Below are 15,612 nucleotides of genomic sequence, written 5' to 3'. Positions count from 1 at the left end.
TAAATATACAGGAGAGTTTGCTCTAAGTAAGAGTAGAAACCTTTTTTTTTTTTTTTTTTTTTTTGTCTTACTGATCTACAGCTTGGAGCCCGTGGTTAAATCCGGAGCCCTGGCACAGCTCTGTGCATTGCTCAGACTGACAGGTCCTCTTTTTCTTCAGTAGGAAGGAATCTTCATGGGACTGTAGGGATTCCATAGACTCTGTCACCGAACCGTCCGCTCCCCTCAGCCTCCCCAACCAGACGAATGCGAGGATTAGGTAACAGAGTTCCTCTTTATGTGTGCATAAACACTCTTACAAAGCAGATACCTACTCCTGCCTTTTTTTCCTGAGCCATAAAAATAATGTTTATATTATACTTCTTGGAATTTTAACTCTAAAATGCCATCTCTTTAAAATGACAGGATTGGATGATTGGCTTCTCCAGAAAACAGCCATCGTAAATTAACAGAACGCATGAGATAGCAAATCAAACACTAAAAGGAAAAATTAAAAACATAACCTACACCGTGGAGTTTCCATGATGTTCCGGCAGCACCCACTGGCCCCAGGCTTCTCTGCTTTTACTCTACGGCCTGTGGGAACCCACCCTCGGAAGCCGGAGCCCCTGAGATGCTGACAGAGCTCCTACATATAATCCCCGAGTCCTCTCTCCTGGTACACTGTGTGCTATGTCCCCCCCCCCCCAGTCATCCACTGAACCAGTCACTGAGAGGTTAATGAAAAAACAGTTTTATTCACAGAGGCTGAGACTTCGGGATAACAAAAACGCATGACAGCCCTTCCACCGCACATTGTCGGTTAATCACGGTGAACCTGGATCCCAACAATGGGATCTCATCAAAGTTCTTAAAATCAAGGACACTGTGCAGCTCACCAAAACATTCCCACCAACCTGGGCCGAATATGCTCAAGGAAACTTATGGGTCAGTAGCACATGGCTTTACGAATAAATTCTCAGAAAGTCAACTCTGCGCTTACTAATTATTAAATAATTATGCTTGTCTGCAATATCCTTTTGAGTATATTAACCAATAGGCTCTCTTGCTATAAAGTTTGTGTTCATTTTTATGTAAGTCCTGGAATTTATTTTAAAAGTAATTTTGTAGATCTATTGCAGCCTACCTCCAGAACTCATGACTTACTGTGCCTTTCCCACGTCAGATAAAGTTAAAGTAACCTGGAGGTTCAGGAAATTCAGTTTCCCTCCCAAGGCAACCCAAAGAGAGATACTGTAAGAGGTTAGATGCATTTCCCAAAAGTTCCAAGCTGAACTGGGCTATAAAAATCTCCGTCTTCTTCACCAGATCTTTGTTGCAGAACCCACGCCCCCCCAACCTTCCTGCTCCCCACCCCCCAGATTTCCAATCACCTCCATAAGGTGTTTATTTAGCTGCGGGCTCTAGGCCCACCCGGGTAGGGGCTTGGAGGGAGGAGCTGGGTGCAGGCTGGGATGTCATCAGCTGGGAATGTCTGAAAGAATCCTCTGACCTAGCCTCCTATTCTCTGGGGTCCAGAGAGACACCCTCCAGCAGGTATGACAAGACTCCCTTTCTCGGTCCAGCATGACCCATCTCTCCCGGTATCTGCCTTTTGTGTTTGTTTAATCCAACCTTTTTGATTAAAGGTGGTCTTGACTACACAATCCTGGAAAATGTAGCAAAAATCAAACCTAGATCTTGAAAAAAACATGCAAATGGGAAATCTTCTGTGTCTAAGACACCTCCCCCCACACACACACTTCCGGTGTGCTCTGCTATCTTTTGATCTTAAAAACAAAAGCAACAGGACAGGACGCCTGCTGATGTTGGTAACATGTCTTGGAGATCACGGGTACTGACTAGCAGGCTATCATAATGCAACAAAATGCTATTACATACAGTGTGCTTTCTGAATAGAGGTTGTTAATACAGACATTTTCACAGGGCAATCGTGGTAGTAAAAAGAGTCAAGCATCTAGCCAAAGAATATAACATATTCCTTTTACTGTCTAGAAAGAAAAAAGAGAGAAATTCTCTATTTAAAATACAAGTGTGGTTTCTTAGCTTCCACCTGGACATTGGTTGTAAATTCTCACCAGGCCCTGCATCTCCCAAAGAACCTGAAACACCGGGGTCACTGCCAGCGTCCCCACAACTAGACTTCAGGGACAAACCCAGCTGCGAACACCCATCGCCCCATGGATTCAAAGCCAAGGCCTGACCCACAGCCACAACCGACAACCGAGCTGGCCCCAGTCAGACTGTGGCTCTGTTTGAAAGCACCCCACTGTGTCCTTCGGTCCTGCACCCCGTTGTCTGGGCCATTGCTGCTCTGGAATGAAGGAAGATCACAACCTTAGACCGACCTAAGGCCAAGGAATTCTCCTGCTCTAGCGGTAGGAGGTCTGAGATGCCCAAGTCCTAGTCAGGCAGGGTCCTTTAAATCTCTGACGGTGCTCCGGAAAGCTGACCTCAGAGGAGGCAGGCCACCGTGCCCACCTGCGCGCAAAAGTTGGTAACACTTCCCAGGATCCACACGTTGCAGAAGAAAACATCTTTTAAAAAAAAACAAAGAAAAAAAACGTGGCTCCTTCCCCCAGCGGTGGGACCTCTGGCCGCTCACAAGTTCAGCCCAGGGTAGGGGAAGGACCCGTGCCACCGTTGGCGTTACTGGAAGTGAAGCACCGTGTCGGGAAGCTGCAGAGGGAAATAGGAGAGGAAAGGGATCCCGAGCTGGTAAAAGCCTCCTTGGACATGCGGGTCAAGCATCAGGGAAGCGTTGAAAGGCGGTCGGAGGCTTGAGGTGGTGGCCAGAAGCGAGGCACCCAGACAGCTTCCCGGCCCCGGCTTGGCGCTCCCGAAAAGCTCGTCCCCTCCAGCGGGCTTCTGACCCTGCCGCCCGGCCAGGATGCTGTCTATGCTGAAGCTCTTGGACTTGTCGGAGCTCTTCGGAGAGCCCTGGGAAGCAGGGCGTTGAGGGGACCCCGGGCCATCCACCGTGCGCTCTGGCTGGCCTATGGCCAAGGCCGCTGCGCCCTGGACAGCGTCGCCAGCGTCCTCCTCCGGAGACGCAGGCCCAGGCCAGCGGAGGGGCGCGGGTGGAGAGGAGCCGTCCCGGAGGGGCGAGGGGCGCGCGGGCTCTCCCTCCTGGCGGGGGGTCGCGGGGCCACAACGCCCTGCCCCGCTTCCCGCCCGGGGCTGCGCCTCCGAGCCGCCGCGCTCGTGCGTCTCCGCGCAGACCCGCTTGGCCTCGGGGGGCCCTGGGCCTGGCTTGGGCTTCCTCTTCCGGCGCCGGTAGTTGCCATTCTCGAACATATCCAGGCAGCGAGGGTCCAGGGTCCAGTAGCTGCCCTTGCCTGGCCGCCCCTTCTCGCGGGGCACCTTGACGAAGCAGTCGTTGAGCGAGAGGTTGTGGCGGATGCTGTTCTGCCAGCCCTGCCGGTTGTCGTGGTAGAAGGGGAAGCGGTCCATGATGAACTGGTAGATGCCGTTCAGCGTGACCCTCTGCTCGGGCGCGTCCTGGATCGCCATGGCTATGAGCGCGATGTAGCTGTAGGGCGGCTTCTGGGGCGGCTCCGCCCGGCCCGACGCGGCCAGAGCGGCCGCGGGGGCGAAGGCCAGAGGCAGCCCGGGTCTCTCGGGGCCGTACAGATAGAGCATGGGTGAGGCGGCCAGAGCAGGCAGCCTGGGACCGAAGAGGTGGCTCATGGCGAGCCGGAGCCGGCGCCGCGCTCCCCGCGACGCGGGCGACCCAGCGGCTTAGGGACTTCGCCGGGCGCCGCGAGGGCCCTCCCGGGGAGCCCACGGTGCGTCTGCCTCCCGCTCCGCCGCTCTCCCTGGCCGCTCCGTGCTCTGTCCCTTCATGGCTTTAAAAATGTTAAATAATTGTTGTAAGTTTGCTATTATATGTTGACTTAGCGCTGGAAAATAAATTGTCTATGATAAACAGTCGTTGTGTGCTCAGCCCACCCACATTAATTAAAATTTCATTGCTGAAAAACTCCAAGCTTTTCCCTCCACGTGTCTTTTTGATACCAGCCAATCGGTTTCAGGGCTATTCCTTCATTTGTTTATAGAATTAGTCTGTTGATAAGTCCGCCCACCCAAGTTGAATCAAGCTGTGTTTATTTGGAAAAATTTCCGGGCACCCAATATATAAACGCACTGATCTGATGTTTGAAATATCACGTCCACCCCTTGACGCTGTAAGCACACACAGTCAGTGAGGCAGGATGTGGACCGCGGTGGCTCCAAGCGGGGTCTGCGGGGCCAGGAAGGAGAGGTGGGGATGGGCAAGGGCGCAGGGGTGAGTTTTACCTCTGGCCTGGGGGAGCCCAGTTATCCGGAGCCTCCCACAAAAGGTCTTTTCTTCTCCCAGGCTTCATAGATGTGGAGATGGCACGGTCTCCTGCCTCCTGAGGTCTTTGAAATCTTTTAGATATTTGGGTGGTGGGAGCGGCGTGTCTATCTGAGAGGTCTGGGAGTCTCAGGAAAAGAGGAGAAGAGGGTGCAGCCCTCCTTGGAGAAACCATCGGGATGCCCTATGGGAGCTGGAAGTGTTCGCCCCTTGGGGCCTGGTATCCTGGAGGGGGCCAGCCTCTACCTCCAGGGCTCCCTGGGGACCCAGAAGAGGCCTCCAGGAGCCCAGCTTCTCCCGAAGCCAAGGCACAGGGTGCTGGGGCGCTAGAGAGGGCAGGGGTACCTGATCCACGGCTTGATTGAGGGTAGTTCCGAAATAAAACCGTTTGGAGAGGTCAGGGGGAGAAGCTAAGGTCTTTCTGATGGGACTGAGGTTGCAAGCGAGGAACACCATAAAAGGGGAATTTGGCAGCTGTCGCGGGAGAGCTGGTATTTGTGAATGCGGGTCTCTTGCTTTATATTCTGCGCTTTCCTGTTTATAACAAGGAGGGGGGTTATAACAACTTTACAAGTGCACGCAGCTGGCCCGTGATTACATTAAGCATTTGGGAAGCCTGCTTGCTCTCCACCCCCCCACCCACTCACCCTGGGGTGTAAGCGCCCCCACCCCTGTCTCATTTTACATTCAGCCACGTCATGCTTTGAATCAAAAACCCCGAATGATGCTGCTTCAGAAGGAAGTGTCTTCTGTCCCACCGCCGCAGCGGGGGTGGGGGCGGGGGCTTCAGTGCCATTAGTTCCTGTTTATGATCTCTGCTGAGTATTTTTTATTTTTATTTTTATTTTTTTTAAAGATTTTATTTATTTATTTGACAGAGATAGAGACAGCCAGCGAGAGAGGGAACACAAGCAGGGGGAGTGGGACAGGAAGAAGCAGGCTCATAGCGGAGGAGCCTGATGTGGGGGCTCGATCCCATAACGCCGGGATCATGCCCTGAGCCAAAGGCAGACACTTAACCACTGTGCCACCCAGGCGCCCCTGCTGAGTATTTTTTAAAAGAAAAAAAAAAACCACTTGGGGTAATTGAATTAGCGTTTCATTGAGTAAACCCTGTGGGGATGCCAAAGAAGAGAGGGAGGGGTGAGGGTGGCAGGTGGGCGAAGGAGCGGCCCGCCGCCCTGCTCTGCAGGGAAGGGAGCAGGAGCCATTGCCGTGCATGGGGCCACAGGTCAGCCCCCGCCGCTGTCACGGAGAGGCGACATCTGCTTGCAAAAGGCCAGGTCACCCCTGAACAAGGGAAAGACGGGAGAATCCCACGCCAAAATGGGGAATCCATAAAGTAACTCGTATGTTCAGGGGTTCCAGATAGCAGGGAAGTGGCTAAGTTTGACACACGCAAAAGGAAGTCCAAATCAGGGTCAAAAAACCGGTTTGGGTGCAGGGGAGCCTTGAGGGAGAACCAGGCCAGGCGCTGGGACACCCCCGGGGCCTCCCTCGGGGGCTGCATTTCTAACTTAGGCCAACCGTCCAGCCCAGCATGGCTCAGGCCTAGGTGTTGAGGCTGGCCCTCTAGCTGGGAGGGGGCGAGGCTCTGTCCTCTCTCGGGATCTCTGGCTTTCATCGGAGCACCCCTTTCAACCCTGGGGTGAAAAAAACACCCCAGTGCCTGAGCGTATGCAACCCGCGGTTCCATAGTCCGCTGGGTCACCCAACCTCTCCAGACCAGAGCGCCCCGGCAAGCTCAAGCTTGGATCTAGCTCGAAGTCCAGCCTCAACTCCCGCTCTAACAGACCCAGAGGAGGACACCAGTGGGTGTCACTACGCACCAACCCCTGCGCCCCCGGAGCCCTCCCTGGAGCTCGCCCGGCACCCAAAGTCCAGCACGCAATCCCTTCCTCTCCCGAAAGGCGCGCCTCCGCAGCGCTGCTTCTAAACTCCAAGGCAAATCTGAGCTTGAATTCGTACGATAATAAACACCGCCCCGTTTGGGCAGGGGCCGGACGGAGGCGGAGACCGCGCGGCTGGTGGGCGGGGCACTGTTAGGAAAGAAAGAAAGAAAAAAAACCCCACTTCTAGCCTGCGTCTGGAGAGGCGCGTCCAGCCCCGCGCGTTTGCAGATTTGCAGCATCTCCAGGAGGTTCCTTCTGGCCTTAGAACTGCGTGGCGCCCCTGCCCGGCTCCCGCGTGGGGTGGAACCCTGGGCTCCCAGGCCAGGAGTCTGTAACTTGAGCCTAGGAGGAGCCCGCTGTCGGAAGGAGCCCCGCTCTGGGGCATGTTTCCGGGGAGTGCAGGGCACAAGCCTCTGGCGTCCGAGTGCGGATGCGCCCTCGTGCGGAAGCTCGGTGTGTTGAGGCCCTATCTGAGGCCTGCTGGGGGAGGGGGGGGGGCGCAGAAGAGCCTGGGAGGCAGCCAGGCTGACTGAGTATCCCAGAGAGCCAGATGGGGACACTAAGAGTTCTCCCTAGGCTCGTAGTCTTCAGATCGCCCCAAACATGCATTCGTCTCTGAAGTCAGTGCCAGCGCATCTCCCAGCCCGCAGCAAAGCCCTGAGAGTTCCAGCCTGCACAGATGCTCCCTGAAGGACTGTGGGGGTTCCTACTCTGGGATCAGCGTGGAATGAGGGCAGAGAATACAGTTCCCAGCCCCCAGGGAGAAAGCCTGCTCCTTGGGCAGGCTGGGCAGAGGAGGGCACCAGGCAAGACCAAAGAGACCTCAGAGAAAAAGGCTGAGGGGAGGGGAGAGACAGGAGTTCTTCCTACCCCACCCGCCCGGAGGCATCTACCCTTCCTCTGCTCCTTAAGCAAACACTCAAGTTAAGGATGACCTATGTCACCTCCCAAATACCGGCCTTACTTTTCTCTGAGCGCAGACAGTTGACAAGGCATACAATATATACACGAATGAACGATCTCCCACGCTTGCAGTAGGTGTGAGGAGGGGGTGGAAAGATACAGGACCTGCTCAGCCAGGTCCCCTTACTGACATCCTAAACATTTTGGAGGTGGTGATGACAAGGACGATAGTAATAACTAAGATGTCTTGAACGCTACTATGTGCTGGCACCTTCCTAAGATGCCCCTTGGATTGTCACTCCTCCTCTCGGCTCTAAGAAACAGGGGTCTTCATTATTCCCCTTCTGCAGACCAGGACACCGAGGCCAGGACGTCAACACCAGGAGGTGTAACAGCCCCATTATAATAGGACCACTGTGTGTGGATGCCAAGGGTCCCGTGGAAGCTCTCTCGAGAACCCTCACAGCATCGATGAAAGACAGGGGTGATGGATTCGCCCATTTTACAGATGAGATTTGGAATGGGCAGCGAACACCCCCGACAGTGGAGGCCGTAAGTAGCAGCACAGGGTGTTGGAGTGCACACGGGTTCCTGCAAAGGTGGATTCTCTGAGGCCTGACGTCCGCCGGTGTCCGGTGTCGGCAGAGGCTCAGAGAGGGGTGTCTGGAGCAGGGTTTTCTGCTGCTTCTCTTGGGGGAGCTGAGGCACGAATGTAGCACTCAGCAGGTCTGCTGAAGCCCAGAGAGCAGGGCAGGATTTTCCAAACTACTGATTTCTTCAGAGCTCATCTTGTTCCCAGCAATAATTTGAAGGGTCTAAAACGGGGGCGGTTAAGGCACATCAGCCTGCAGCCTGACACACACAGTCACCTGAGACCAATGAATCCGAGCTCTTCTGGGGTTGGGGTGAATCCCGACAGCTCACAACGAGTCCCTCCTGCGGCCTGGGCACTACCAGAGGACTTTCCTGTCGTGTGTTGGGTTCACACATCCTCAACAATACCCCTATTTGAGGATTCTATCCCTTCTCAGTTGAGAAATGGGCCCAGAGAGCTTGAGGCAGCACGGCCGAGGTCGTGTGAACCCTCCGTGGGCCTTCGAAGAGGCCCTGAGTTGGTGTGTGTGGATTCGGCTTAGAAGCTGCCTGTAAAAACAAGATGCAGGCAGAGAGCGAGCCCCCACGGGGCCATTGGGAAAGGTAAGACCCAGGGCCCAGGGCCACTAAGCCAGGGGTCAGAGGGGCCTCTCTGGCCTCCGTGACCTCCAGCCTGGGTGGGCATACAGACTGAGCACAGAGCTGTCCCCCAGGCTGGGGCAGCCCTCCCCAAGCTCCCCAAGTCCATCTCCTTAAAGGGACATGTGTGGCCAGGGAGCTGGTCCATCTGCCAGCCCACCCCCTTCCCTTCACGCCAGCTTTTCATACACACATACGCACACGGACACGCACGTGCACACACACACACGCAGCCCCGGGATGAGGTCCCACCAGCCTGCCACTGGCAGAACCACCTGAGCACAGAGCCACACATTTGAGAATCAGAATTCTACACAGGCCGTGTCCTCCTGTGTTTGCTGTGAAGCAGGAATGTTGCCGAAGCCCGGAACAGGCTGGCACAAATCAAGGCAGGGGCGTCCACTCGGGCCCGGTGGCGGTCCTGACTGCAAACTCTCTGAAACATCCCACCCCCTTCCCTACATGCCTCTGTCAAAAAGCAAACATTTCAAAAGCCTTGGCAAGCCGAGGCCAGGCAACAAGGAGGCAGGCAGGGAATGCTTCTCAGAGTTTGGGAAAGCATTTCGAGTATGTGGTGCCAGAAGGCCCTCTCTGGTGGCACTGGCCCCATGGGTCCTGCTCACCTAGAGTCTAGCCCGCCAGCCATCCCTGGCCTGGCTGCACCGAAGGCCTAAAACCTCAGGTCTCTCTCTCCGCATCCACCACACCCTGAGAGTCAGGAGTGTCCCCCAGGGACAACGCAGGCACCCATGCCCTGACATACCAGGCACAGGTCCTGAGACCCCAGCACATTCCTGAGAAACCCGGTTCTGCCCGTTAATTAATGGGTCTCTTCTCGCTGTCTCCACCCACCTCAGGTTTATGGTGATCAATGAATTCCAATCACACCAACCTGGGCTAACACCCTGTGCAGTGTTTGGGATTTGGGGCAGGGGTGAGGAGGGACGAGGCAAGTGCTCAGGCACCAGGGGCTCAGGGAATTCTGCTGTCTCTGCTTTGAATGCAGCTCACAAGTCTCTCCCAGGCCCAAGGGTGACCCCAGGCAGTCTTGGAGTAAAGGAGAGGGGATGGACCCCGAAAGATTTATGAGCCAAGCACCAAAGTTCCCAGGACCCCACGTCTGCTCCTCCCTCCCACTTCTGATATTTATTTCTTGCCAGCCAGGTAGGGGAGTGGGGATAAGTGAGGGCCCATCATCATGGCAGCATGGCTCTGCTAGAAAGGAAGGTACTGGGCTGCCCCAAATGCCCTTCCAGGCACCTGGTCATTTTACAGATGAGAAGACTGAGACCAGGGAGGGAAGTGGTATGTTCACACAGCATCACCTGGCCTTGGGATTCCTAGCCTGGTGTTCCAGCAATTAGAGGACACATGTCACCACTGATTTTGGTGTGGGTGGGGATAGGCTACTTGAACCAGGGGATGAAGACCACCTGGCCACAGGCCCAAGTCCGGCCTGGGGAGAGAGACCTGGGCTGGGCCACACACACAGTCCCTCTCCTGGAAAGCGGTGAGCTTGGGGCATGTCTCCGAGTCTTACAAGAAGCAGAGGCTACTGAAACTGCAGCCTCTGTGGGTCTGGGAATGTGCAGGATTCTCAGAGGCCATGGAGTCTTTCCCAGCCGCCCATGTCTGTCAGAACGGGGCCCTGGTTAGAAACAGTGGCAGCCAAGGCCAATAGGGCAGGCAGGGTTAACTCAGTGGGCAGTGGTCTCTGCCACGGTGTTGGGGTTGCTTGCATTTTATTTGCAGTATCTTTGAGACCTGCCTCGCTAACTCCATGTTACTGGATCAGGAAGGAACGTGGTTATGCGACGTGCCTTTGTGCAAATTGCGCCTGGCGGACCGCAGAGCTGCTCCGCGGACGAGTCCTGGGAGCCTGCGACCAACATTTCGGTCCTTCCATCCCAACCAACTTTCCCCTTTTCCTGATAGGCCCTGGGTCTCCCGAGGACCGAGGACCGAGCGGCCCAGGCGAGGGGAGGCTAGTGGATACGTGGAGCAAGGACAGCCTGTGTCCCGCGCGCGGTGTTTGCGCGCCGGGCAACAGACACGCGGGGACGGCAGCGACCCTCAAGGCCGCCCCGGATCGTTTCCGCCCCGCGACGCTCAGCTTCGCGCTGCTGGATCTCCGTACCCCGCGGAGGAGCAACCGACGCCCCGAGGCCGCTCAGTCTCTAGGCCCGAGGTCGGAATGACTGCAAGGATGCTGAGCCCAGCCAGCTCTGACAGCGGCGCCCAGCACACAGGGCCTGCCTTCTGGCGGAGCTAACCCGCGCCTACCCTGGCCCCCGGGCCTCAGGCTCAGGAAGCTTTCGCGGGCCCGGAGACGTCCCACCGCGCCCAGGCCTTACACACCCCTCCCCTCTGCCGCCTCCAGAAGCCTGGATAAACCCCAGGCGCAATCCCTCGAGCTGCCCACGTCCCTAGCGAAATGGAAGGACCCCTGGCCATGGCCTCCACCGGGTGCCCGGACCTTTCCTGAGCTGCTCACTTGGGTGATTTGCCGGCGCACAGGGACTACTTTCAGTGGTCTCTCCAAAGATAGAAGATCCCAGTGTGGCTTCAGGGGCAGCCCGGATCTCACCCAATTCTTTCCCATTTCTCTCCTTTATTTCCTGTGTGTCTCTCAGACCTCGTCTGAATTCCAAATCGTGAGATGAGGGCAAGCTTTCAGAACCGACTCTTATGAAGAATCTGGGGAAGGAGAGAGCCAGCTAGACTAGTCTCCTCTAATCCAGCCGCAAACATCATCTCAAGAACAGGAGCAAAATGGAACCAGAGTACCGAGCTGGGCAAGGAGGGTTGGCCTCTGCTGCGGAGGGGAGAGGGGACTATCTGTCTCCCTCGCTTTCCTAGCTGGCTGGTCCGGCTCACTCCACCAAAGCATGGGGGCCTGGGGGCCTGCTGGAGGTCCAGCAGCCAGCACTGGGGCTCCCAGATCCTGAGCACTACAAAAAGGAATAAAACTCTGCATTTATGTCTTACCCGCCAGCCACCTCCGGGACTACAGATCGAAAGACTCTGTGTTGCACATGTGGGGAAATTTATTATGCTCACACGTCCCCCAGTTTTATCTCAGCGTGACTTCGAGACAAAACTGCCATGGTTCAAACAGCAACACAAACCCAGGTTATGTTCAGCGGCACTGCGTCAAGGAAGATCACTTTTTGGAAAACTCATCATCATGTGAAATGTTAAGTTCACAAGGAGCTTCCCTCTTAGCAAAGTACAGCTCACCTACTTGGGTGGGAAACTCATTCCCAGTTTGGAGCTCTGGCCTCAAAATTCACACGCGGAGACCAGCAGGAGAGTTGTGCATTTGGGCCAGTGAAACAGATAACAAAACCGTCCCCTGCCCCAGCCACACCGAACAACGGTTTCATGGCTCTTAAATTTTTTTAAAAGACAAGATACCAAAATTGAAAAGGCAAATAATCTCCCTGTTACTTAAACTCCTGAGAGTTGATAAATTTAGAACTCTAAAAGCATTGTCAATTATTTTTGAAGGCCAATGAGCCTTCACAATTTTTCACTGCAATAGGGTAAGGATTAAGAAATCCAACCAAGAAGTAAAGAAGCTCTGAAACCCACCTCTGATCTAGCCACCACCGGGAGTGGTCGTTAAATGCTCAGGAATCAATCCCCTTTGGACCTTCTCCTGCCCACTTCAAATTCTTTTCTGGAAAACCATTACAGTGGGGAAGGAAGTCCGCATTTTAGGAAATGGAGGGAAAGCAGGACTCCCCCTGGTTCCTAGTAGTTAGCTAATGGAACACGCTTATCTTTCCCCTCCTTTGCCTCCTCAATTGGGGGTGGCTGGACATTGAGATGTAATGGTGCTGTTTGTTTGGACAATCAACGTGTTTTGTTGCATCTTAGCAAAAAGCATATACAGCAAAAGGCAGGACTGTGCCCAGCCCCTCAGGCAACCACATCCAGCCAGGGCTGTTTCTCCACTGCCTAGGCCAGGGTGGGATCTAAATTAATTGAAAGTCTTTTCCACCACTAACAAGACAATAGGGGAGTGCCCCCATTCCTCTGTGAGCCTCTGTGTACGTCTATGAGTTAACCCACCTGTGTAACAAAAATAATCAAAACAGGTGGATTTGCAAATGCACTTTGTTTTTTAAAAACTCGAGAACACAAACACACCGTCCGGACTTTGGGCAGAGAAACAACATGGGTTTATTTTAAGGTAAGTACAACAATTAAGACCACATAAGACAAACACAGGTGAAGTTAAATTTTTAAAGTTTTTTTTTTTCTTTTAGGAATGCTCAGGGAGGAATCTACTATACAAAAGCATCACGCTTTGTAAATAAAAAGTATCAGATACTTGACTTCTTTATCCGCCAACAACAACAAAAAATAAATTATTTCCTTGTTTTGTAAAAGACCTACCACCGGGAAAAGAATGGTATCTCGTAAGTGTACAGGGGGTAAAAACCCCACATAGGTTTCTTGAATTTTCATTTTGGCAGTTAGAAACGGTTGGGCAAGATGAAAAAATTATCCAGTGAACTCAACTTTAAATATTATATTAATGGCTCTGAACAACAACAACAAAATAGCCTGATTACAAATCCACACATTTGTACAGCATGGTTAGAGAAATTTAAAATTACACACAGCACAAACGTAATCTATAGAAGCCCCCATAGACCTATGGGAGTCTCTACAGAGAGTCATTACTGGGTCGCTATGGGATTTGGTCCGTAACTTAATTTTTTGAAACCCCAGCTGGAGCAGTGAGCACAACCATCCTGGTATGGGAGGGGGGTTTAAAATCAATATTCATTTCGCTGGGCTGCGTCCCTTCACGGGGGGGCTTCTTAGGATCTCAGAAACGGGGCAGCGAATTAAAGTTACCTGCAGCTTCACGGAGGGCTGAGGCTGGCGCGTGCTCTCTCTGCTCCGGGGTCTGAGAAAAAGCTGGTGGGTATGTTTTGGTTCTTTTTGCGTCTCTGCAGCCTGAACTGTCTGAGAGGTCCGGGTGTGGGAGGCGAAGCCGGAGCAGGCTAGGCAGGTCAGTATTTCGTGCAGTCATAGGAATAGGGGGCGGCGTGGCGGTAGAGAGACGGCGTGGATCTGTAGGGTAGCTGACAGCTCGCGTTGGCGCTCACCTGCGGTTCCCCGAGGGTCGAGTTCTCCATCCCCAGCCGGTGGGAATTGAACATCTCCCGGACGTTGGGGAAAGTCTGCTGCTGGGCCGCGAACGTGTGGCCCGGGAGGTGGTTCAGGTCCCCGCTGTGGTTGAGATACCAGGAGGCCGCCTGGGCCGCGGCGGCCCCGGGCTGTGGCGCCGGCTGGGGCTNCCCAGCCTCTAGGCCCTGCGCGCACGGCTGGCCGTAGGCGGCGGGCGGCGCGGTGGCGTAGGACAGCGCCAGCGGCGGCACCACCAGGCCCGCGCGCCCGGACGCGGGGCTCAGCTCGCCGCCCGGCGGCGACGTTCTCAGCGTCATGATGTTCTCCACGCTGAAGCCCGGCAGACCGTTGGGCGCGCCAGCGTGGTGCTCCGGCAGCGAGCCGTCGGGGGAGCCGGCGGGCGTGGAGGCCGTGCTGCGCGGGCTGCCCTGCAGCGCGCTCTCGGGGCTCAGCGTCTCCACCTTGGTGATGACCGGCAGCGCCGGCGACGCCGCCTCGCTCTTGATCACCACCTTCTTCTCGACCTCCTTGGGGGCGTCCGCTAGAGGGGGCCCGGCCGGGGCGCCCTTGGCCGTCGCCGGGGGCGGCTCCTTGAGGTGGGCCCGCTCCTCCTTCTCTTTGGGCACGTCCTTTTTCTTGAAGCGCCGGCGGCGCCGCAGGAAGCTGCCGTTCTCGAACATGTTGTAGGAGTCCGGGTCCAGCGTCCAGTAGCTGCCTTTGCCAGGTTTCTTGTCGTCGCGGGGCACCTTGACAAAGCATTCGTTGAGCGAGAGGTTGTGGCGAATACTGTTCTGCCAGCCCTGCTTGTTCTCCCGGTAGAAGGGGAAACGGTCCATGATGAACTGGTAGATGCCATTCAGGGTGATCTTCTTCTCGGGCGCGTTCTGGATCGCCATGGTTATGAGTGCGATGTAGCTGTAGGGCGGCTTTACGAGGTCCTTGGGCGCCGCGGGCTGGTGGTGGTGGTAGGGCGCGTAGGAGCGGCCCATGCCCGCGCCGTACTGCTCCGGGTGGCCGGAGTAGACGCCCATGGGGCTGGCCATGCCGCCGTAGCTGCCCGCCGCCCGGTAGTAATTTTGCTCGCTCAAATAGGGCACCACTCCCAGGGCGTTGGGGTCGGACACCGAGTAGCGCGCCTGCATGCTGCGTCCGAGACGGCTCGCCGCCGCCTGCGCGCACGCACAGCGAGGAAGGCCCTGCGAGAGCGAGAGAGTGCGAGAGAGCGAGGGAGCGAGAGAGCGAGAGGAAGGGAGCCGGCGGGGGGAGCCCCGGGCGCCGGGAAGCCTTGGGGGCGAGGTGGGGGAGGCGCCGGCACTCGGCGCCGGCCTGCGCGCGGAGAAGGGACGCTCGTTGTCAGCGGACCGGGCGGATCGGCATCCTGGAGGGCGCGCCCCGGCGAGCGCAGCGCCGGCGCCTGCTCGCTCGCTTGCTCTCGGGACCGGTTGGTGGCAGCCGGAGCTGGCGGCCGGGGACGCAGTGGAGACGCCACGCGCGCAGTGGACCGAGGCCGGCCGCTCTCTCCGCGCCAGGAGGGTGAAGGCGGCTCTCCTAGCCCCCCAGCAAAGAAGCAGCCCTGAGGGTCAGCGAGCCGGGGTCCAGAGTGGCTGCCCTGCCGAGCCCGGAAAAAGAGGCAAAGTCCCTTTTAGGGATTGGGAAAAGTTTCAAAAGTCTTCTTGCTGAAAGCAAGTTTTTACTTTCCTCCGGCCACGCCCCCTCCGGGAACTTCGGACCAATAACCCGGCAGCTGTGTGGAGTTGGCACCAATCAGGGCGAGGAGCGCCGGAATCCGTCGGCTCTAAGACCCAGCTGCTCAGAACCAGAGTTTTCTGCAGTTCAGTGTTAACTTGAAAAGATTTTTTTAAAAGAGTGATATCTTATTAAAATTTATTCTATTATCACATCTTGGTTCATGGTCCTACATGCCCAGAGCAAAACAAACAAACAAACAAAACAAAACAAAAAACCCAACCCAAAATCCCGTGCTCCTTTGCAGATAAAGTTAGTTTGAAATATAAAATCGAATTGATTAATGTAGTCAAATATCTCCCCAAAGACCTTGCAAGTAGCAAAGACCCTGGGACTATTTTTCTTATTAAT

General features: G+C 55.4%; 2 protein-coding genes across 2 annotated transcripts; both read right to left on the bottom strand.

Moving 5' to 3' along the window:
• Positions 1-428: 428 nt before the first annotated feature.
• On the bottom strand, positions 429-4,020 carry FOXL1 (forkhead box L1). Its single transcript, XM_002913382.4, has one exon. It carries the CDS (start codon positions 3,688-3,690, stop codon positions 2,650-2,652), a length of 1,041 nt encoding a protein of 346 aa, XP_002913428.1. The 5' UTR covers positions 3,691-4,020; the 3' UTR covers positions 429-2,649.
• An 8,524-nt stretch (positions 4,021-12,544) lies between these two features.
• Positions 12,545-15,265, bottom strand: FOXC2 (forkhead box C2). Its single transcript, XM_034639325.1, has one exon. The coding sequence runs from the start codon at positions 14,655-14,657 to the stop codon at positions 13,398-13,400; it is 1,260 nt and encodes a 419-aa protein (XP_034495216.1). The 5' UTR covers positions 14,658-15,265; the 3' UTR covers positions 12,545-13,397.
• Between the last annotated feature and the right edge of the window lie 347 nt (positions 15,266-15,612).

The sequence above is a fragment of the Ailuropoda melanoleuca genome, chromosome 12, assembly GCF_002007445.2.
Source record: "Ailuropoda melanoleuca isolate Jingjing chromosome 12, ASM200744v2, whole genome shotgun sequence".
Classification (NCBI taxonomy): domain Eukaryota; kingdom Metazoa; phylum Chordata; class Mammalia; order Carnivora; family Ursidae; genus Ailuropoda; species Ailuropoda melanoleuca.
Note: the sequence above shows the minus strand (reverse complement) of the source record. Positions and strands in the feature narration are given on the sequence as shown.

Excerpts from the sequence above, each read along its gene's own strand:
- FOXL1 (XM_002913382.4), bottom strand. The coding sequence starts at position 3,690 with ATGAGCCACCTCTTCGGTCCCAGGCTGCCTGCTCTGGCCGCCTCACCC.